The 23,944-nt window shown below is 46.6% G+C and overlaps 3 protein-coding genes across 3 annotated transcripts in view; 1 reads left to right on the forward strand and 2 right to left on the reverse strand.

The window, feature by feature from the left end:
* The window catches only part of LOC135374020 (uncharacterized), a 131,170-nt gene that overhangs the window by 96,439 nt on the left and 10,787 nt on the right, over positions 1-23,944 (forward strand). The window contains exon 5 of the mRNA XM_064607040.1: positions 17,051-17,169. Within this exon, the coding sequence (XP_064463110.1) occupies positions 17,051-17,169 (119 nt within the window). The remainder of the gene's footprint in view (positions 1-17,050; positions 17,170-23,944) is intronic.
* Positions 608-2,035, reverse strand: LOC135374031 (uncharacterized). The gene is made up of 7 exons (XM_064607045.1): positions 1,937-2,035; positions 1,682-1,868; positions 1,428-1,571; positions 1,248-1,349; positions 986-1,157; positions 667-805; positions 608-613 (listed from the first exon to the last, which is right to left on the reverse strand). The coding sequence occupies exons 1-7, from the start codon at positions 1,988-1,990 to the stop codon at positions 608-610; spliced, it is 804 nt and encodes a 267-aa protein (XP_064463115.1). The 5' UTR covers positions 1,991-2,035.
* LOC135374012 (uncharacterized) lies at positions 2,426-6,182 on the reverse strand. The gene is made up of 7 exons (XM_064607031.1): positions 5,815-6,182; positions 5,644-5,682; positions 5,464-5,562; positions 5,320-5,392; positions 5,121-5,263; positions 2,777-2,859; positions 2,426-2,717 (listed from the first exon to the last, which is right to left on the reverse strand). Exons 1-7 carry the CDS (start codon positions 6,100-6,102, stop codon positions 2,426-2,428), a joined length of 1,017 nt encoding a protein of 338 aa, XP_064463101.1. The 5' UTR covers positions 6,103-6,182.

A 23,944-nucleotide genomic window follows, 5' to 3' on the forward strand; every position in this document is an offset into this window, starting at 1 on the left:
TTCTCATGGATGGAGGGGCTTTTTTCTCAATCAGGCTAAGTTCCAGTTAGAGGCACACGTCATGGCAGCAGTCAGCTAGAAAATCACAAAGTTATACTGCTACGAGAACCCATGAAGTGATGAAAAAACAGTACCTCATTCTCATGGATGGAGGGGCTTTTTTCTCAATCAGGCTAAGTTCCAGTTAGAGGCACATGTCATGGCAGCAGTCAGCTAGAAAATCACAAAGTTATACTGCTACGAGAACCCATGAAGTGATGAAAAAACAGTACCTCATTCTCATGGATGGAGGGGCTTTTTTTCTCAATCAGGCTAAGTTCCAGTTAGAGGCACATGTCATGGCAGCAGTCAGCTAGAAAATCACAAAGTTATACTGCTACGAGAACCCATGAAGTGATGAATGGACATTACCTCACTCTGTTGGGAACCGCAGCATTCTTCTAGCTATCAGGACCTCCTTTGGTTGCCGTTCGTACTGTGCAGTCATTGGTGCAGGCTCAGGGCTTTTGCAGGCTGCTACCATTTCACTGTAGCTCACATCTTGGCAAGTTGTCATTGCTTCCCTCAAAAGATGGTCTGCATACCCTGCCAAGAAAAGGAAATATGGTCATGCCTAAATCTCTTCCCTACACTATGTATACTAAAACGAAACCCACTATGTGTTGCTCTTGTCTTCATGGTAGAAACTACTTCCGTGCCCTTTTTCGTCTTAACTAGCTTTCTCCTGTACATCAGACCACCATCCTTTCGACGTGCAAGTGGGCGGTCAGCATTTTCATTAAAATGCAGGATAGCGATTTGCGTCCTAGGTTCATGCACAGACACAGGGAAAAAATGGCATTATCAGTAACAGTGAAACAAGTATCCTATGTGCCAAAGTTTGCGGTACCTGTCTGAATCATGATAATAACATTAATAATATACAGTTCAAGTGATGCTTGAAATAAAAAAAAAACAAAAATCATGTACACTGAGTGTTACACACCTTGCACGCATAACTTTTGGAGTGTATGCCGTTGATTTGGGAGCAAATTTCAGAAGCAAGGAGTGGAAGGATTCCAGGCCTGATGTTTGCCCCACTGTAGAGAGCTGTTCAATATCCTTCAGTAGCCTTTTGTCTAACACTATCTTGCACAGTTTTATGTAAACAACAGTGCCTGCATGTTTGACGTATAAAGTGAGAACACCATGCACACATTAGTCAATATGGGCTAGAAAGCAAATGTACTCTCACGCCCTCCAATTACCAGGCTGCAGCCAGGGTCTCCGGTCGCCAAGGTCACCGTGGAGGCAACGGTTGTATGGTCCGTCATGGCTGTCATGGATGTTGATAACATGCCGGGTCAAACCTAGATGCATTATCTCTTAGTTAATATACACTGTCTCCTGAATGACGATACAGTTCATTAGAGTACGTAAGCTCATACTTCTCCACATGCTAAGCAGAAACTCTGTATTCCCCTCAGAGTTGCCACTACACCAGTAAAGGTGGTTACAAATATGCTGCACCCATGGTTTTAGGGCAGCACATGCACGGGAATTGGCTGCAGCTTCAAGCTTTTTCTTCATCCCTGCATTACAAGATCTTCTTGTGAGCTACATCGCCCATAAGCATTTTGAAGCTTGGCAATTGTATGACGCAACTGGTTATCATAAGCAATTATAATCTAGTTCTTGTTACCTTTTACAACATGCCAGATGTCAAATCCATGGACAATGGTTGGCTCATTCTCACGCATGTGCTTTCGGACAGAAGGATGGCGATCAGTAGTGATAGATGCAACTGTAATGCCCTTGCACTTCACTTCGTCCAGGCACCTTATGAACCCGGCCTTTTCCATGTGGCTGCTGGATCTAATATCTTCTGACTGGTGCAGATGAGATATGTTCAGGAATATTGCAATAAAATAACATTTAGCGAGCTGACAGAACTCACCTCCCCGACCTGAATTTGCACAGAGTTGATGATCTTCTGTGATGCTGCATCCATAAAGCTGTATGTGAGGTACTTAGCAGAGTGCCCAGGGGAGTCACACCTGCCATCACCCAAGAGGTCCACGTTCCTGTCTTGAAGTGACGAGAGCAGGCATTCTCTTTCTGTAGTCGAGACCTACCATAGTGGATCAAAGGAAGCGATGACGTGAATAAGAATGAAATCACTGCATTCGTTATTCTGTTGACATTGTGGCTGGAAGATTATTGTAACAGGAAATTCAAGCGCACCAAGTATGTATGATTTCTAATACCAGTCTATGCTCCGCAATATGGCCGTGAATTCTGATAGTCCTACCTGTGTCACGGCAGGGAGTAGGCACCCTCTCTGGTAGGTGTTGTATGCTACCTTCGAGATCACCTGAACATTAATTGACTCGAGTAACCGGAGACCCTGCTCGAAAGCAAATACATGGTGTCATTTGAATCTGTGTCAACATAACAGCCTATGAGTACTTGCCTTGGTTGCACTAGCCCCACTGAAAAGTATTGCGCCAGACAGCAAGATGTTTCCTGCAGCCATCCTGTTCACCTCTGGCTGGCTTTTCCAAGATAAAGTGTGCTCACTTGGGCACTCAGCTTTTACGGTGGGAAGTGTCCCTCGAACCTCTGTGCCCACTTTGCACGCCGCACCGCAAGTCCTGCATTTCTCGAACAGTTCTAACAATGGAGCTTCAAATACGATGTACTTCTTCTGATCAATTGGTGAAGCAGAGGGCACACCACTGCAAAGTGGAAGAGCTTTTAGTATGTATCTGCAAACTTGTATGAGCAGGCTATGTACCATTCAAAACTGTCGTCTTCAGATATGCGGAATGACTCATCGGCTGGCTCCATCAGTGGTGAAGACATAGTCGTATCATGCACCTGTAAGGAATGCGGATGTTCAAATTTTCTGTGTAGTCACGTCTGTGTAGTGTCAGAGAGCACTCCTGCTCGGACTCCAACGGAGTCTGCAGTATTTCATAAATAAAGTAAAATAAATAAATAACACAGATAAAACGGTTAAAAAGCAAGCGAGCTGGTGGCTAAGATCCATGACGAAAACCCGAGACTGGGAAAAAGACGAAAAACAGACGACACAACACAAAGTCTCAAACACAGCTAAAGTTTAATCAACAACCGCACACTTTTAACACATCAGGTGGGGGAGGAGGGACAGTGCAAAAGGCTCGCCAAAGCAGGGCCGAAGGTCACAGACGCTTTGCTGACACAGTTCCCAGCCCCCAAAATTGACAACGTTTCACTCAAAAGCCTCCGACTGAGGTCGGTCTCCCTGGCCTTGACAAAGGTCTCTTCCCATATGGGAGAACAATTAAAGCAAACTTTGAGATGCTTTGCCAATTCCGACGACTGGTCCTCATTTTTCACCTTCGAAGCGTGCTCCCGGAGCCTGTCATTCAAGCAACGTTTCGTTTGGCTGATATAGAAAAAACCGCAAGCAAGAGGTATCTGATACACCACATTTGACTGGCATTGTACATAGCTATTTTTATGCGACTTACAAACTTTGTCACGCTTCTGGAAAGGACAGAGAGCATCAAGTCTAAAGCAGTTTTTAAAAACAACCCGGACACCAAACTTTTTTGCTGCAGCAAGGATGTTATGTGAGACATTGTGAAAATAAGGGATCGCAACACGAATCTCATTATGAGTGACAAGTGGGACACAAGGGGAAATTGATCTGCTAAAAACAGACTCAAGAGCGCTAAACAGCATTGCATTAGAATAGCCTGCGAGCCGCAGACGATCACACTAAAAGTCTAAAGAAATACACAACTGATGTACACATGACTTCCTCAAAGTGCTAGACAGTTGGTCCGTTTCCAATCAAAAGCAGGTATTGCTGTGTCAGATTTCTTACGTGTTTTAGAGCTTTATCTGAGATCGTCTGCTGTTCGCATTGATAAGGGTCTGTTCATTCAAAAAACGGGGGTTTGCATTGGTTCGGCCATCGCACCTGTGTTGTCAGAGATTTACTTGTCTACTGTTGATAATGCTGTTACATCATATCTGTCGACAGTTCCCCGTGCTCAACTGCTTGTTAGGCGCTTTGTAGACGATTTGCTGCTGCTCTCTACTTTTGAAGATGATATTTCCGCCTGTGAGCGTTTGATAAGAGCGACATCCCCTGAATTGTCCTTCACTGTTGAACACCCGACCAATGCTGTACTACAGTTCCTTGATGTCAGGCTCTTGCTAACACCTTCTTTGTGTTGGTCGTATGAAAAATTGGCTCCTAAGCCACTTTTACCCGCTAGCAGTTGTCATTCAAAGAATGTAAAACGTGGTGTTGTCACTGGCCTCCTGTCTAGCACTTTGAGGAAGTCATGTGTACATCAGTTGTGTATTTCTTTAGACTTTCAGTGTGATCGTCTGCGGCTCGCAGGCTATTCTAATGCAATGCTGTTTAGCGCTCTTGAGTCTGTTTTTAGCAGATCAATTTCCCCTTGTGTCCCACTTGTCACTCATAATGAGATTCGTGTTGCGATCCCTTATTTTCACAATGTCTCACATAACATCCTTGCTGCAGCAAAAAAGTTTGGTGTCCGGGTTGTTTTTAAAAACTGCTTTAGACTTGATGCTCTCTGTCCTTTCCAGAAGCGTGACAAAGTTTGTAAATCGCATAAAAATAGCTATGTACAATGCCAGTCAAATGTGGTGTATCAGATACCTCTTGCTTGCGGTTTTTTCTATATCAGCCAAACGAAACGTTGCTTGAATGATAGGCTCCGGGAGCACGCTTCAAAGGTGAAAAATGAGGACCAGTCGTCGGAATTGGCAAAGCATCTCAAAGTTTGCTTTAATTGTTCTCCCATATGGGAAGGGACCTTTGTCAAGGCCAGGGAGACCGACCTCAGTCGGAGGCTTTTGAGTGAAACGTTGTCAATTTTGGGGGCTGGGAACTGTGTCAGCAAAGCGTCTGTGACCTTCGGCCCTGCTTTGGCGAGCCTTTTGCACTGTCCCTCCTCCCCCACCTGATGTGTTAAAAGTGTGCGGTTGTCGATTAAACTTTAGCTGTGTTTGAGAATTTGTGTTGTGTCGTCTGTTTTTCGTCTTTTTCCCAGTCTCGGGTTTTCGTCATAAATAAATAAATAAATTTTAAATGAAACAAATGCATGCCCTACCTCTGGGCATGATGGTGTACGGACAATAGGTGTTGAAACCATCACTGGAGACATGTTGACAGGTGTTGACGGTGAATGATCCGTTTGCGTGCTTTCACTTCTGACTTCCACTTTCTCGTCCGCTATGATGGAAACCTGTGTCGCTGATATAAATGAAGTATACAGTCAGTGTTTACCACACAATTTATTTCATACTTACATTCTGAAAACACTGTAGGTCTACAGTATGTGTGATCGCACTCTGGGAGACTAGCTTCATTTGCAGTAACACGCTGTGAAATTGAGATAACTATATTTCCCTTTGTTCTTCACCAATCACTGTTCTCTACTCATAGACACCTACGTTAGAATTGCTACCAGCCGATGTAGTGGCCAATGTGCAGTCATCTGCCGTGGGTACTGCTACAATCATGCACAGATTGCTAAAATCACTGTTATCAGCCTGCAATCATAGGAACACAGCAACGTCAAATTTTCACTGGTCAGTCACGAGTCAAAGCTCCAGCTCTACAGCAAAACCTACCAGAAACCACTCCTGCGACGGGTCAGGGCCACTGCTCGTCTGTTCAAAGAGGAATGTTTTGAATACAACTGTAGTCAATGATTCCGTTTGGTACATAACGCAGCGTACGCATCACAAGTCAGTTTCAATTTAGTCAACCAATTATTCCTATATGTATCAGTAAATACATACCTCGTGTGCACTGATGTTCGCGTCGTCACACGTCCGCGCAAGGAGAAACACTGGTGTTGGGACTGCGGTCGGTTTGAGACGTCTTCGACCGTCCGCTGTTACCACTTCGTACGACTCGTCAGAGAAATGCGTTGAACAGATACGGCCCGAATCACGAATGTCCTGGCCAAGCGCTTCGAACCACTTTCGTTTTCTCACATTATCCCTTGGAATCTTGTGGTACACAACATCCCTTGTCGAAAGAGCACGGTTGGTGCATCCCCGAACATTACAGTAGATACCTGGCATTGCTGTCAGGTGAAGTTCTGCTCAATTTCGGCTGGAAAAAAACTTTTTTCACGCACAAACCTCGCCAGACACAATTTACGCTGCGCGATATGGTTGGGAGGAGAGCAAATAGGGGGCGCCGACAGTATTTTTGGATACTGCTTCTTCGATATTTTGAAGAATTGTCCCGGTAATTCTTCTGATTCTCAAAATAGCGCTTACTAGTAATTAGTAACCGGTCATAAGTTCATCGTATAATAATTAAGTACCACGTGACTGGAGTACTCCCATCATGACTTTTTTAGCTGTTGTGGTGCGCGACCTACCGTCCGATTTAACTTTTCTAACTTATTTTGTGTAATAATTAACGCGCTTTCAACGCTTAGGCTCTGTGTGGAGCATCACACGGGCAAACACTACCAGGTCGCACACAGAAACAGGGGGGTCAAATTTCACTTTACAGTTCCTTTAAGAAGAGGAATTGTATATGTTCTATGTTCGCCATCCATTTTCTTATTTTGTCCCAGACGACCTTTGTTGGTTTTTGACCTATTGATTACTGTAACATACTTCTCCCAAGATTTCTTCCGGGCCTGTTTTCGTACGTATCGTACTTTCGCTTTTGCTCTCTTGAAAGCAATAAGATATGTTGCCGTAGGATAACGTTTTAAAACATTCCGTGCCTTATTCTGAGCTCGCCAGGTTTCGCGACATTCTTCGTTCCACCATGGCTTTGGACGTCTGTGTAGTCGTCCACTAGAACGGGAGATGGATTCTGACGCTGCATCAAGAATTATGGTTGTAATATTCGCATTTTCCTCATCAATTGACAACTCCTTGAGCCTTTCGTGATCGATTACAGCGAGTGTTTTATACCTTTCCCAATCTGCACGCTGGAACTTCCATCTACGTCGACGAACATTATGAGCTGAGGATGGAACACTGGTCTCCAGGAGAATGGGAAAATGATCACTTCCATAAGGGTTTTGGATTGAAGTCCAGGTAAAGTCCCCAGATAGAACTGGTGATGCAAGAGATAAGTCAGTACATGAATATTTCCTGTGTGTCATGCTATAATATGTAGGGTCACCCTCGTTCAAGATACTCATATTCGTGATGTCTAACACTTGTTCTATCAATCTTCCACGCGTATCCCTTTTGTCACTGCCCCATAGCATATAATGAGCGTTGAGATCTCCAAGAATAAGAAAAGGGGTTGGCAACTACCTGACTAGGTCTAGAAAGTCGTTGAGTGTAGGACGGCTGTTTGGAGAGACATAAAGAGACACAACAGTAGTCAAGCGTTTTAACTGTGCTCTTACAGCGACAGCCTCCAACTGGGTGTTAAGATTTATTTCCTTTACGATAACGCCTGCGTTAGCGATGATGGCAACACCTCCACCCGTGTTGCCTGAACGATCCTTTCGATATACTGTATAATGCTTGAAAACTTTAGTGTGTGTACTATTTAACATAGTTTCTTGTAAGCAAAACAGATATGGCCTATACTTATCGAGTAGGCCACAGATGTCGTCATGATTCTGAGTTGCGCCACGGCAATTCCGTTGGAGCACAGCAACGGCCATTGAAAGGACTACCAGAGAAAGACTGGACATAATAGCCATACCTTGAACGCAGTTATGTCGTGCCATCCATTGAGGGGGCAGTAATGCGCTGTTTTTTCTTTTCTCCCTTTGTTTATTATTTGTCGTGGCTCTTTTGGTGGCAAGGATAACTCAGTACTGCGCTGTGTGCCGGAAGTACCTGTATCCATCACTTCCTCCTCCGATGCAAGAGACACACGATCAGAACTCTGCTCCGATCGCGATGCTCCATGTGAGGCCGCGGATTCATTCCGCGATGTGGGAGTGGCTGGTGTCCCACTCAGCTCCCTTTGAGGAGTTTGTGGGACAAACTGACCCGGGCGTGCGGCAGCTCCCTGACGCACGGCCTGGGCGTAACACACAGTTTTAAAAAACGATACCCGCTTTCTGGCTTCTGCGAAAGATATGTTCTCTTGTACTTTTAGTGTGATGATATGTTTTTCTTGTTTCTAGTGAGGGCATGAACATGAGTAGGCAGGATGTTCTCCTTTACAATTAATGCAGTGTGTGTTATTGTTCGTACAACTTTCACTGGCGTGATCTTGGCCGCACTAGCGCACGTCAGTTTCCCGCGACACACTTGTGAACCATGGCCAAAACGTTGGCAGTGAAAGCATCTTCGGGGTTTTAGGTATATAGGGACATACCCTACAGACCATATAACCGGCCGTTACTGTTTCAGGTAGCGTCGTCGTGTCGAAAGTAAGAATGAGATGTTTGGTGGGGATTTCATTTCCCTCTCGGCGGATTACGATTCTCCGTACGGCTGTTACGTTTTGATCCTGGAAGCCCTCACAAATGTCTTGTTGTGATATTTTTAATAGTTCTTGTACTGAAATGACACCTTTCGTGCTGTTTAGGGATCTGTGCGGTGAAACAGTGACTGGAGTGTTGTTAATTCCCGTTATTTTCAAGAGGTTTGTGCTTTGTATTACATCGTTAACTTCAACAAGTAAGTCCCCAGAAGCCATTTTCTTTGCCTTGTACTTTGGTTCAAACACATTAGTGAGTACTTTACCTACGACAAACGGGGATATTTCACCCACGGCGTTTTCGGTACTTTCAGAGTGGATGACGAGGAACTTTGGAAAAGAATTTGCTTGTTTCCGTTGCGATGGGAAAAATTATTCGGTGCGTCCTCTCTTCAGAGGCCGATCATAAGTAGCATGCTTTTTGGGTCCCATACAAGTAGGTTTGTTTCGGCGGTGGTGCCGGCCGCCCACCACGGAGCCCAACAAGGGAACGTTATCGGCACTTAGAACGTTAGCCGTACACTTCAGCTATAACACTATGCATGATAACCAAGGTAGATTACCTGCACAGGGTTAACCCTTGCTGCCTGTGAGAATAGTAAGAGGAAGAAAGGGATAATAGGACAGATGGGAGACAGCTGACAGGACAGAGACAGACTAGAGAGGGGGACAGGAAAAGACAACTGGCTGATTCCCTCTGGTGGGGTCAGACCAGAGGCACCGTCTGCAAGAAGCTGTAGCGAAAGTGGAGTGTTGTCTCCACTGAGGGGCCGCAACCGTCCACAACCTCAGCATTGGCTCAGCCACCAGAATCTCCTTTTCCTCGGTTACGGCTAAGCCACGCACAGCCGTCACGTGGGTGGCTCAAAACCACTTGTGCTGGGGTCCGTGGCGTCACAACCCACCAAACGCCTGCAACAGCAGACGCCCCTGCGGGGACCAGCTAAGGGGTTCAGAACAGGATGAATTGAAAAGCAATGAAACGTCGGGTGGCTTATCGTTAAGGGATAAAAAGCGGAGATAATGTCGCATGCATTGATGTACTTGCTATCGCATCAAATACATTGCGGTGTAATACATATGATCGCGGTATTCGATGAGGCAATCGTGTGTAAAGCACTGCGCGGTCCTACGTTTGTCAGCCGGTCAGTGTCCGAAGCGACGAGGGTAATTATCTGACGCCTGATTAAACCGTGGAAAACTGTTTATCCGCACACTTGGTGCGCTTCCCCACTTATCCCGGCCACTTCCCGGCCTAATAAAGAGCGAAGGAGTACGCATCAGAAACCCTGACCAGGTTCCATAATTCTTGTACTGCGCACAAGTCCGATCCTGTGCTCTAACCTGTGAATCACTGAGATAAATGGTCTCTGAAAACTGAGTGAAATGAGAAAACATAATATCCAACGATTTGTTGCTGCTGATTGCTCTATTGAAATCGTGCTGTCTCGGTCATACTGTGAAGTCCTGTAGTGGCATTTCCCTTACCTTCGATACACAATCCTGGCATTCTTGTGCCTGGATGCGGTAATTATGCGATAGCCGATTTCGAATGTGAGAAAACAAGAACGGTTAGATTCCAAGAAATAACATTTGTACTTGGTCTAACCAAATCTACGCGTACTTTACAATCAGTGATTTATGGAGGCTCCTTCACTACAACCCTCAAATGTTTGGCGTCAGCTTGTTGATTCGATTCCGGCTGAGGACGCTATCAGCTTTTCGGCGGGGTACAATTAGTACAAGTTGCTTGATTTACCACGCGCAGCGAGCGAACGCCGAACGCAGTGCCAATGCTACTGGAAGGATTCCCCGAAGAGTAAAGATCCCTCAATGCTGAGCGAGAATACGGCGATATGCACAGACCAAGCGCTTATGGTCATTATTGTAAGCAAAAAATTATCAATTGCAAGAGAGTGAGAAAGAACCTCAGCAAGCAACGACCTTGCACTGAGCTCGTGATGCCCTTGATAAACCCTCCATCGACACTGTTCCGTTTCTCGGCCGGCGCGGTGCAGACCTCTGCATTTCACGGAAAGGGCATGTGACCCGCAAAAATCCTTCCGCAAGGCGCGCAGCGAACTTCAGCGCTTCCATGTAAACAATCGCACGTGGCCAGGTCCCACGGCCGCGACCAAGCGCTCTCATGCATTGGATAGGCCGGCAAGCACACCAGTCATTCTATCTCACCATAAGGGCTTCGCGCGAAATCTGCGCGTGGTGGTAGAAGGGCGGCAACGCGACTTAAGGCGTCAGCAGGGGCGTTTCCTTCTCCCGGTACGTGCCTGATATCTGTGCACATTTCAGCAAGATAGGCGAGCTGTCCAATCTCCCTTGGGGAATACCGGCTGCTGGCAAAGTGGAAAGCGTAGGTCAAGAGCTTGTGGTCGGTTAGGATGGAGAAAGCGCGACCTTCCAGGAAGAAAAGGAAATGCCTGACCGCGAGATATGCGGCCAGCAACTCGCGGCCAAAAGTGCTGTAGCGCTGCTCGGTAGATTTGAGGGCCTTCGAGAAGAATGCTATGGGGCGCCAACCTGTGCCAATCTGCTGCTGCAGCACCGCGCCGACGGCTATACCGGAGGCGTCAACCATAAGTGTAGTGGGCACGCCGTGCCGTGGATGGCAAAGCAGAGAGCAAGCGGCGAGATAGGTCTTGATCTTGGGGAAACTCGATTCGGCGTCAGAATTCCACAGCAACTTCTTCGCAGCTCGACTCGGCTGAGAGAGAAAGGCTTCGAGGGGGCGAAGGGTTTCGACGCAGTGCGCAATGAAACGCCTGTAGAAATTGATTAGACCGAGGAAGCGGCGACGTTGCTGGATGGACTGAGGCTGCGGAAAGTTGGAGATAGCCTAGACCTTGGAGAGAAGCGGTGTTATGCCCTCCGGGGAGACTTTGTGCCCAAGGAACTCTGTGGATGACACGCCGAATTCGCATTTTTGTACATTGACAATAATGCCGTGAGCGGCCAGGCGTGAGAAGAGCAGGCGGAGTTGATGTTCGCGCTCTTCTGGACACGAGCTGGCCACAAGCAAGTCGTCAATGTATGCGAAGACGAAGGGGAGGCCCCTGATGACGCTGTCTATAAAACGTTGAAACGTTTGGGCCACGTTGTGGAGACCAAATTGCATCCGCGGAAACTCGCACAGCCCAAACGGAGTCGTAATTGCCGTTTTCTTGATGTCTTCAGGGGCGACGGGGATCTGGTGATATGCTTTCATCAGATTGATTTTACTGTAGATGGTAGTGCCGTGGAGGTTGACCGTGAAGTCTTGCAACCGCGGGAGCTGGTGACGGTCAGGCACAGTTACAAGGTTCAGTGCACGGTAATCACCGCAGGGGCGCCAGTCGCCATTTTTGTGGGGCACAATGTGCAATGCGGAGGACCAATTGCTGGAGGAAGGTTTTGCTACACCGATGGAAAGCATATGCTAAAATTTCGCTTTTGCAATCTTGAGCTTCTCCGGAGCTAGCTGACGTGCCGCGGCGGAAACTGGTGCTCCGGTGGTCTGTATATGGTGCACGACATCGTGTGCGGCTGGGCGCGACCAATCTGGTGGTTGTGTGAGACTGGGGAAATCCTTCAGGACTACAGCATATGGCGAGTGACAGGTAGAAATAGAGATGCCGCTGAGAGGGCTCGCAGAATGAACGGAGAGAGCCTGAACTGACAGATGGGTGGACGTATCTACCAGAGTATCTTAAAATTCGCAACTTCTAAGGGAACTCCTGAAAAAAGACGTAGCGTGGATGTGGACAGAAGACCACAGGAAAGTATTCCAAAACTTGGAAGAACAGACTGACATCGGCAGCGGTTCTTGCGTACTACCAGGCAGACAAGCCGATCACGTTGTCGGTAGTCGCAAGCGTGATCGGTCTTGGAGCAGTACTCATGCAATACACCAAACCCCTAGGCTATTCGTCACAGACACTCAACGACGCAGAAAAGAACTACGCACAAATTGAAAAGGAAATGCTAGTGATTGTGCATGGATGTCAGAAATATCATCAGTATTTGTTGGGACAGCCGTAAGTGACAGTAGAGACCGACCACAAGCCGCTGCAAAGCATATTCGAGAAACCGTTGCATCAATGCCCACAGCAACTCCAGCGGATGAGGTTGCTTTTGCAGCCGTATTCCATAACCGTCAAATACAAACCGGGTAAAGAACAAGTGGTATCAGATGCGTTATCAAGGTTTCCAAGTCCCGAAAAGATGGAGGACATGGAAGGAGAAACGTACCTAAACAGCGTCCAATTCGTGGCGGTTTCACAAGAAAGTCTTAACAAGATCACAGAAGCGACAGAGGCGGATGAAGAATTGCAGCAACTTCAACGGTACGGATCTACAAAGTGGCCTACAACGAAAGCAGCTGTGCATCTTTTGGTACAACAATACTGGCGATATCAAGAAGATATCCACATTGAGGAAGGCGTGCTCTTTAGGTCAAACCGTATCATCATACCCATCATACCCATCATACCCATCATCATCATACCCATCATGCTATGAGGAACACAGTGGCCAGGTTGCTTCATGCTGCCCATGTAGGGAAGGAGAAAATGAAAGAAAGAGCCCAGGATATACTATTCTGGCCCAGTATGAACGCGGACCTTGACAATGTGTATGATACATGTCATCAGTGCCAGAAATACAACGTAAGGCAGACAAAGATGCCACTACTGAGTCATGAAGTCCCATCGTTACCGTGGGACCGAGTTGGAATGGACCTGTTTGCTTACAACGGTCAAGAGAATGTCATTATGGTAGATTTCTATTCATGTTACTTTGAAGTGCATGTTTCTCAGCATGAAATGCTGAGCAAAGCACGAAAATGCTGAAGCCACGCGTAATCTCACCTAGTGCTGTGAAACGGAGGCTTGAAGAAATACGTCAACAATAAAAGACATACATGACCGCTCCTCGAGGGAGCTACCAGACCTGGAAGTACCTAGCCTTGTCCACAAGCAAAATGTGGTCGCCTGCGATAGTAGTTGGAAAAGGACCGTCACCGAGGTCGTATATTGTAGACACATCAGGACAATGCTGCACTCGAACCCGGGAGCAGCTAAAGGAGTCAACGACTGTACAGTCAGCTGAGACAGAGCCAAGGCAAACAGAATCGCCACCAGGCGCCAGGAGAAGTACTCGTCACCGTCGCCAACCTCGGCGGTATCCGGATGTTGAACTTTAGTGCTGTAATCCTTAGTTCACGTTTAGTTACATTGTATCTTGGAGAGGGAGATGTAATGGGTGTTACATGGGTGTGGTAGAAGACGACGAAAGTGTTGGTGTTGTTAAACGACGAAGACAATAAAACCATTCGCGAGCTGATCTTAGATGTACCGCTGGTGGTACCAGCAAGTGCTGATGGGCTCCTCTTGCAGAGGCCGACGAGGCGAACGGCGCCGACTAGGGCGAGCGGGACGAGGAGCGCGGACGATGCGCCGGCGACGCCTGGGCGAAACGGGGTCTGTGTTGAAAGGCGCACGCGATGACAGGACAGACGCTACCATGGTGGAGAGGCAGCCAAAATCTTCACGCAGTTGGGCCGTGGGGTCGCCGGACGGTTCGCTGTACTTGGACGGATGGTGAAGGCGCCGCGGGAGGAACTGCTGAAGACAAGGGCTGTGCAGCGGGTGTGGCTGAGATCGACGGATGAGAAACCTCCATGATCTTGTCTGCAAGATCGAGAAGCTGTTGCAATAGCAGAGACGACGCAGACGCCAGGATCATCTGCACGGTTGTTTGTAACCGCTGGAGGAAGAGTTGTTTGAGGATGCGCTCGCGAAGCGCTCGCTCGCGAAGCAGTCCGTGCATGCGTCGTAATAGCTCAGATGGACGGCGGTCGCCAAGATATCCGGAAGACAGCAGCTCTCGGAAGCGCTTGTGTTCCGAAGCCGTGGTTCGGTCGAGGATAGCGGTCTTGAGCGCGTCGTACTGGTTGGCTGCGGGTTGAGCGGAAAGGATGTCGACCACTTGGGCGGCAACGGCTTGCGCAGTACGTTTACCACATGGCGAAATTTGGTCAGCTGTGATGTTATGCCCCCGATCGCGAACTGACATTCCACCTGTAGAAACCATACGCCAGGATTGTGGCTCCAGAAGGGCGGCAGCCGCATGGCGTAGTGCTGCATCGAAGACGGCACTGACGCATCGTCGGAGGCGGAGGGAGTTGTAATGCCTGGTGGCTGCGCCATGTACGCTGCAGTGTTCGGGTCACCAAACTGTAGGGTACAGAAGGACCAGCAGCCAAGGCTGAATGGCTGAGTGTTTAATGTGGCAGCCATGCGACAACTGAAGAAGTCTACGCGCTCCCGATGGAAAACCATGCGCGAGATACGCGTCGTGACGAAACGTCCATGGCGGCGCTCGTCGTCCATTTCCATCGGCTGCTACAACTTTAAGCGCTCATCAAAACAGTGGAAGCATCCGGGCTCGCCAGCTCCCAAGAAGTTACGAAGCACCCCGTCTGCGGGTAAGGTCATGCCCACGGTTTTCTGGGACAGGGCTGACGTTGTTCGTGTTGATTTTCGCCCAGTGGTACCACCATCATTAGTGCATGTTACTACCAGGTTCTCAGGGATGTGCATAAGGCGCTGAAGCGAAAGCGGCCGGGCCTGATCACCAAAGGAGTCCTCCTCCTACAGGAAAATGCACGCCCGCAAACCGCGCAGCTCACGACACGCACCTTACAAGAACTTGGCTGGGAGTTGCTGCCACATCCCTCTTACAGTCCAGACCTCGCCCCCAGCAATTTCCATCCCTTCGGGCCACTGAAGGCGTTCCTTGGGGACCGCCACTTCAGCTGAGACGACGAAGTCAAGAATGCGGTTCTATGATGGCTGCTACGCGCCGGTAAGAATTTCTACGCTGCTGCATCCAAGCCCTCATGAAACGCTGGGACAAGTGCATTAGTGCAGCTGGAGATTACGTTGAAAATAAAACTAATTTGTCGCCTGTAAGTTCATTTTACTGTTGCGAAAATATGAAAACTACCGGTTTGTCTTAAACAGCCCCCGTATAACTCCTATTGAACCCGTGCTGATAACTTTAACCTTTAAGTAACCTTTAGTTAAACGTACACGGATGCAAGCGAACCTACAGTCTGGATATATAACTTGGCCCATACCGCTATGAAGGTCACCCGTTACCTAGAATACCATCGTCATGTCTCCTGATTTGTGAAGTGCGGTTTGTGGGCCTTTTTCGAAAAAAAAAACTATTGACTGCGATGGTGCCACAACACGGCGCACGCCTCTTATTTTTGAAAAATCACACAGAATAACAGGCTGAAACAGGAGGCTGATACCGAGTGAAACGTGGATGATAGTTGGTTAGGAATGCATCATGCGGTGCAGATGCATTCTCGCGTCAGATTTTACCTTGATGATTTCAAATTTAATTCAATATGTTTGTTTTATTAATGAAATAAATAATAATCATCAACTAAATCGATCACATTAATTTAATCACTATAACCGTGCTCCAAATTATGTCTGCAAAACTTTACATGGCGAATTTTAGGTGTTAGCCCGTGAAAACGGTCGGAACGACATCAGCTCTAAGTCAAAAACAGAACATCACAGAATACGCAAGGATAGTTTGTCTCGGCGCAGGGGTGATGGAAACCACCTGGCTAAGTGTCCGTCTCATCAAAACGCAGCAATAAGGGGTAATTTGTAAAGACGAATGTGTTCACAGAAGGAACCACGTGCGCTTCAACATTCAAATGTTACTCCCGTTATTTGCGAGAGTCACTAATGAGGGCCATCCACAGGCGATAGGGGAGAGGGGGAACTGAGGAACTGCGCCGATAGCTAAGTCACTTGCATAGCGTACGGCACAGTCATGACCGGTCTGTACTCATGCACAACATCGTTTTATTGCGTAATTGCTTCGCGTATGTGCATATGTTGTTGTTGATGATGATGATGATGATTAGGGTTTTAATGCGCAAAGGCAACTTTGGCCATAGAGCGCCACGACAAGTATCTGCATATGTATTGCAGGGCATAGCTGTTGCTGCGTCTCATTGTTTGCGACCTCACTTGTTCTCGTCATATCGGAAGACAGAGCGATGTCGCAGGTGGTTGGCGTATTAGGCAGTGCTGAAACTACGCCTTTAGAGTGTGCATAGTAGACCTTATCCATTTCTCGCTTTGCATGAAACTAGTCTCGCGTCGTTGACACCGTGTTGCGCACAAGTGTAATTGCAAGGTGAAATCCGGGAAGAATTTCTAATCTATCATGCAAAATGGGTACCCAACTTTCTGTAACACCGTTTTGAGCTGTGGGTACTACAATGCATAAGACACTTCTTGTCCACCATATTCGTGCATGAGGTCGTTCTCTGCCCTTGATTGCTGAAAACGGGAGGCCTACGCCTTTTTCTAATACTTACGCAGATATGTTACGTTGTCACAAAAAGGCGTATGTTCCGCAATTTTCTCAAATCGTTAGTGATAACTGTATCTTGCCGGGCAACAGTTGGTGTTCATGGTGTATCGTGGTGAAATTTCTTTTTACCGGCTCGGTTTTGGTGCAATATAGAGACTTGTATGGCCTATGTAATTATGCTGGAATAGACATATTCATGACCTAATATGGCAGGAACTGCAAGAGTTGTACGAAGCCAATGGAAAAAAGATCGACGTCACGACCTACTACAAGGCTATCGGTATCAGGCCTGATTCTCCAGACATCAATACCTTCGTGGAAAGCCTGATACAGTAAGTTGAAATTGAACCGGATTCCTTAAACTGACATCGCGGTCAAAATCTTTACTCGTAGTGTACGCTTCTACGAATGTAACGATTAGAAGTTCAAGTTCAAATTCAAGTTTTATTTCAAGGGAATAGTGTGTGTATCAAAGTAACAGTCCCCTGAAGACTATGCGAAGACTGTGACTTTGCGGTACAAATATGACCAAGCGTGTGGAAGCGGGGCAGCTGTTATGAATTCATTGTGTATGGGCAGCATACACACGGACAAAGACTGACGACAAGCACAACTGCTAACTCTCAATTGACAGACTCTACTGGTATACAGACTTTACCTTGTATACAATGATTTGATAGCGACGGCTAATACTACCTCAAATTGAAATTGAAGCCTGCCACCTGTGCCCAGGATAAATTGTATCAGCGAAAAGTTCTGCAAAGGCGGGCCCGCATGGTGCGTGTTTCTATGAATATCGCGCTTCGTAAAAATCTGCATAGCCACGCACAGTGAAAAAATACACTTGTCAAACCGTGTGGGGCGCAAATCCCCGTGCTGCGTGCACAGCGGGTTTGGCGTGTGCCCGCCAAGTGTTGGCGACATTCTCCTCTCCTTCCTGTTCCGTCCTGAAATGGTTGTTTTTGCGTGCGTTCCTTTGTAATTGACTTGCATTTGACGAGATGGAACCTCACGAGCGAAAGTTATTGAACTTGGAGATGCCCTTCTCCAGCTTTTTCCTAAGAGCGACTATTGCTAAACAGAACGTAGGACGCTGGGCCGGAACCAGAACTGACTTGTTCCGCCGTGAGTGGTTGCTAGACGCCCTGAACGCCGTGAACTGACTGCGGCGTGAAATATCAAACCTGTTATGATGCAGGGCGCGTTCTTTTATTCAACCCGAGTAACTCGCGAGTTTGATGTGACGTAGCATCACGTGACCCTGGGGTATGCACCCTTCGCCGGGAATTTTCGAACGGTCGGAGTCATTCTGCGCTCAAGAAGGCGGGCGTTCAAGTTTCGATTTGCGCCAAATTGTAACGTGTATTCAGAAAGAAGAATGGGGACAACAATATGTTTCTATTTTCTCTGGAATTCGGGATGAAATCGTTCGCTATTAGCACTTAGGTGATGTTACTTGCTGCTGTTACTCTTGTTGCTTGCTTAGGTGTTTGTTACTTGCTGTGTGGCCAGCAATCCTCAGTAAAACTTGCATGTACACCTGGTGGTCAAGCCTGCATTCCTCGAGAATATCTCGAAAGTGTAGTTCGTTATCCGGACTTCTGGGTTTTAAAAATTAGTGAAAGCGTTTGAAAGCTAAATATCGATTATGCGAATGAAAGAGGGTCATATATGGAAACTAAAAATATAAAATAATAACATAGTGTCGTCTAGAACCTTTTTTTATATCCGTTCGAATAACACAACCTCAAGCACTTCTAGAGCAGGACAACCGCGGCCTTGCTGGGCCTAACGGATTTGGTAGTTGCCATCCTGTGAAATGTAGGAAGCGTCAAGTTAGGTTAGGTTAACGCACCTCGGTGAGGTTAGCTCAGGTTAGGTCAAGGCACGTTTTTTTTTCTCTTTTGTGGGGAGGGGTGCCGAGACATTCTCGCCAGCACCAGACTGTGCCCCCGAAGTGTCTTTGCCTCCTAATCCCACATGGCGGATTACGTTGAAGAAATCCGCGACACACAACCCTATGACCTTCATTTGCTGTAACAATTCTGCAATAATTATATAAAGGATTTTGGTCCGCTAGAAAATGTCAGTGGTCGGTATGTCTGTTAAACTGGTGGACATAAATGTTTTGCGGTCCTCCGATTGAAAATAGGCAGCCGAAAATACAGTCACACCAGCGAAATTGCAAACCGCGAACTCGGACTAACCTGGATAAAGAATGCAAACACCCAACTTGAACTAATCTGATAATAAACTAACCAACATGCAGTGCCGGCGCGTCCGCCCTGCTAAGCATAAAGGTCGTTAAAATCTGGCTTTCATTCGCTAAAACAACTTCGAGTGATATCGAAGACAATATCAACAATATCCGCTTTTTAAACACGGAATGCCATCGTACCAAGCAATCGGGCATGATCTATGTTTCGAGGCCGTGAATTTCTGTGAGATCAGGAATTTCGCAAGCGGAATATCACGGCCCTCAAAAATAATCATACGGTATGAATAAGAACCACATGCTGGATGACCTAGCCTACAGTATTGCAAAATACTTGCAATTCCTGTTGAATAAAAAAAACAAGCCTTATTTAATGCAGACGCGGGTACGCTGTGCACTCTTTGAAAGTGCACTACATTTCTGATTCAACCTTCTACCTTGGTAGTAATCTTCCAACAGGTGACAGAGATAACATTGGAAAATTTTCCTAAACGAAAAGCTTTCAAAACTCGGTTATGACCAAGCAAAAGAAGACCAACTGTCGTGCGTAGCAGACGACAAGGTCACACGCGCGTGTGTCTGACGTCATAACCCTGGATTGCCCTGCTTTGGAACGGAGTCGAGACGAGTTGTTACCACCGTGAAATCTGACCATTTTTCGCCGCAGAGTTATGACCTCATTTCCGCAACCCTGGCTACTTTTCGCCCACTTCAAGGCACTCGGTGTTGCAAGGGTTGAATAAGAAAACGCACCCGCAGTGGATCACGCGCTACGAGCAGCTGCGACGTACAAAATTTCGCGCTGTGCGTGAGAACTCAGCTCTTACGCAAGAAAAACGCACTACGCGGGCCGGCCTTAATGATGCGCTGTCGCATTGTACGTGCCCATTCGTACCGATCAAAAGGGCTTCCTTTCTCCCGCGGAGATCTTGAGAACACGTAGCAGGCTTAAGTTTCGACTTGACGTTGTATTCGAGTTTTCGATGACCTGTAGGTGGCGCATCTTAACTCCAACATGGCGGACGTATCCAGGTTGTCACTTAGTTTCGATTTTGAGATTGCTGAACTGCAATGCTGATTCTCGATGCGTTGAAGGCGAACGAGTATTAAACGCTGCTCATGTATTTCTGGCAGCGGTAACCGAGTTGTCCAAAGAGAAGGCTATAGTTGTCGCGTATTATTTGCGAAGTTCGGGCGTGTTTAATCAACCACACTTCGTGAAAGTGAATTTCACGTTTACCGGTTGCGAGGCCTAAATAGCAAGCAGGCAGTGTCATCCGCTGCAGGAATGTCAGAGACATGCAAGCACACGATATATGTGCTGATGCTCTCTTACAGATAAGATATTCTAAGTGTGTAGCGCGTGTACGAATGTAGTTTAGAATTTACATGGTAATGTTGCCACATCCGTGTGTCACTGATGCGTATGTTTTTGGGAAACCTTAACGAAACGTCGTATTCTTAATGCATTCTTTCCCAAGCGATTTGACGCGCTGATTCAAATGCACAGCTACAAAACTGACTTGGTATACGTTTTCGCGCTATCCCTTGCACTTTATTGCACATAATGGCTACTCAAGAAAAATATTGTTCTGTTTTGCCTAGTCTAGGTTTTGCTTCCCTTCCTGACATGAGTTGCACAGAAGTGTGCTTCAGAAAAAAAGAAAAGAAAAACAACGTTCATCAGATATGTATGCAGTACCGCTCCAAGAGCTCTGCCATACACACATAAGCATTGCTGATGTAACAGGTTTGCAGATTTTGCGTCGCCCAATCCATCTCTTCCGAGGATGCGTCAAAGTAGGCGGTGTTCCACGTGTGGAAAGAAGAAAACGTGGAAAGACAAACTGGCTGTCCCCTCAGCGCGCATAGTCGCGTTGTGGCACAGAACAAAAGTCGTTTGGTTTAGTTTGCAGGTCGTTGTCTGTATTGTTTCCTTCATCCATGATTTCAACAGCAAAATACAGGTGCAGATCAGCGACCCATGCAAAAAGCAGCAAGTTCTCCGAAAGTGAACGCGGGGTGGGCCGTGTGTACCTGGATCGGTTAGTCCCGAGTTTCACCCCTCTGCGGCGTCGATTTGGCTAAAAACGCGAATTTTCCGTCGCTATTAAACCTTTGTGTACAATATGACATTTGTCAAAGGTTTTTAAACTTGTTTAGGTCAGTAAAGTCTGTCACTTGGGAGATGGCAGTCGCTCATGTCGTCATTCGTGGTTGGTGTCTTTTTGGAACCAATACACACACACACATACACACACACACACACACAAGACCATAAGAGAGTGCAAGATTCCGTTACACTGAGAGCAATACAAAAGGAATGACATCTATCGTTGGTGATTACAGGACGAACGTGCAATTCATGCTGCCCCTTTTCTCTCTCTCTTAAGAAGCCCGAAAATATGTGGTGGCCTCCCATTGGGCTCCGCAGACGATTTCCCACTATGATTGGGCACTTACTCTGCGCCTCTTGACACCAAGAAGAGAGGGGAAAGAGCAAACTTCGGTCTTCTTTCCGCACAAACCGCGAATTATGCAATGAGTGAACCTCGTCTTCACGGCGTCTTCAATTGCGCACCGCGAGAAGAAATTGTCGGGTTTTAGTTCCCCCATTAACTGAAATACATTCAGGAGAACTATTCACCCTAACATAAAGAAAAAAAAAACGAGTGCAGTGGGGACCACTTAGAGCGTGCAGTTTCCTAAACTTCAATTACCCCGTTTATACGAAGTTCACTTATCCAGGTCCCGCGTAGTCCCGAGAACAGACATTAGGACAGGTTTAACTCCGTGCATTTTGCCTTCGTTTAGCCGAGTCACACCCTTAAGAAAGATAGTTCGACGATGTCTTCGCCTGTGTACATCAACGAATTGCGGTTAGCATAGTAAGGAAAGTTGCAGTAAGCAACAAGAACTTGCCTTTACATTACAATTTCAGACATTCATGAGAGTGGAACCCAGTGTTGTGGATTTTGAGTGTGCACAAAGTGCAATGAGAACAAAGAGGTATTTCGTTCCGGTTTTCGTTCCGGTTCACAGAAAACGGTTCGAACCGGTACACTTTCACATGGTGTATGGTGAATTGATGGCAGCACAAACAATCCCCGTTATTATTTCCAACAGAGAGAAATAAAGATTACAGGGTCCTAGCACGTGACAAAAAAAGGAGCCAGTCTTGTGATCTGGCACATTGTTGTGATGTGAGAGTTCTGGAGTTGCCTACCCAAACACCGCTGGATGTCATGTATTGCGCACTTAGGGTCCTGCGTTACGTACCCTTGACGGCCAAATAGTTCAGTTTTCCTTTCGAACTGAAACCCGAAAAGATATTTTCGGTTTCCCTCCTAGCATGAAATTTTGTTTTGGTTTTCGCTCTGTCCAGATTTGCCCCAAAATGACTTTTCTTTTTTGGGGGGGGTTAGCTCCGTAACCATTGTCACTAGTAGGAGTTTACGGCAGCTGAATGTCTGCAGTAATTTTGCGCAAATGGCTTTGGCTACTTTCTGATGTCCTCCGAAACAAGCACAGGCGTTGCTGAAGACCGATGACTCAACTCCTATTTAGTTCCGCGAATATCCGAAACTAGGAATGGGTTGTAATTAAAGATTTAAAGATCTAATTAAAATAGCTTTTAAAATATAAATACATGTTTTTATATTTTGTAGTCAAATGCAGACGTGAAAGTTTATTAATAATTATATTTATAAACCAGTTTTCGGGTATTTATTTCCGTAAGTACTCCCAGATACGCAAGATAGTGACTTATGTGCCTGCGCGTTTTTTACTGTTTTTGCGGACTACCTCGTTGGACGAAGCATCTTCACCAAATCTAATGCAGGCCTTTCTTCATCAGCACCTGTGAAGTGGTGTTCTCATTTGCAAATCTAATTCTACAGCCGAAAAGAAAATACCTAGAAGATGCAGTCTTCTAGAACTTGTGATATTAAAATCGTCATGATAATCTAACAAATAAGTTATTTTGTTCCTTGCCGATGATGGTGATGTTGATGTGAAAAAGAAAAACTTTGCAGAAATCACTTCGCTGGTTCTCAATGATATCCGAAGCATCGTGTATGAAGACACACGACGTCACGTGCAAGAAGAGCCAGATTTTGTTAATATGCCTGACAGCGACATCGCAACTGAGAATGCAGCTCACTCTGATTACAAAGATGCAACTGCGCCGGCACCACCGAGTTTATCTCATGGGCCAGAACGGTGCATTGAAGCGACACACAGACATGGTCTTTTCCTGTCGTCGTTTCCGGTCAAAAACCTCCTCTTCGGTGGGTGGTGGCCGCTTGCGAGGCTCCATCTGACCTGACACAACGCGTACATCTAGATCGGGTTTTATAAACAGTTTACAACGCTGTCATTGACGTCAGCGCCACTGCAGCCCCCTACTTCGAAATTGGTTCTGTATTGGTGAGGGTGCGAATGTGGGAATGTGTGAGTCCCTACTACTGCTCCGTGTACGCGCGGTGCGGGCGCCGCAGGCAATCGGGTGCGATTGTGAAGAAGTGCGTACTGCGCTCTTCTTCTTTGTTTTTTACGAGGTTAGAACGCGTACCACTTTTTCGGTGCTCGTAGATAAAGAACGCCTCGCGTTAAACATTAGGATGTGAGTTACGACAAGGTCGAACTGGCTACCCCAGCACGTCTACACAGGGAAAACACAAAATGATGAACCAGGTAATCTGATGGCGTTGAAAATGTTCCTTGCGAATTTTTGTGATGACCATCACTATTTATCTAATTCCAGATGACGTCTTCCTCACAGTATTTATGGTAGTAGCTATGGTGTTTAAATAATGTATTTATATTTTGTATTTAAATACTCATATTGAAACGCATTTATGCAGAGTATTTAAATAGCTCTTTTAGCAAAG

This window comes from Ornithodoros turicata, unplaced genomic scaffold (genome assembly GCF_037126465.1).
Source record: "Ornithodoros turicata isolate Travis unplaced genomic scaffold, ASM3712646v1 Chromosome39, whole genome shotgun sequence".
Classification (NCBI taxonomy): domain Eukaryota; kingdom Metazoa; phylum Arthropoda; class Arachnida; order Ixodida; family Argasidae; genus Ornithodoros; species Ornithodoros turicata.

Coding starts and splice junctions, on each gene's coding strand:
- LOC135374031 (XM_064607045.1), bottom strand. CDS start 1,990: ATGGATGCAGCATCACAGAAGATCATCAACTCTGTGCAAATTCAGGTC. Junction 1,158..1,247: donor GAGACCCTGGCTGCAGCCTG/GTAATTGGAGGG, acceptor TCAAACATGCAG/GCACTGTTGTTTACATAAAA. Junction 806..985: donor CCAAAAGTTATGCGTGCAAG/GTGTGTAACACT, acceptor GCATGAACCTAG/GACGCAAATCGCTATCCTGC.
- LOC135374012 (XM_064607031.1), bottom strand. CDS start 6,102: ATGCCAGGTATCTACTGTAATGTTCGGGGATGCACCAACCGTGCTCTT. Junction 5,393..5,463: donor CGGCTGGTAGCAATTCTAAC/GTAGGTGTCTAT, acceptor TCAATTTCACAG/CGTGTTACTGCAAATGAAGC. Junction 5,264..5,319: donor ACCTACAGTGTTTTCAGAAT/GTAAGTATGAAA, acceptor CATTTATATCAG/CGACACAGGTTTCCATCATA.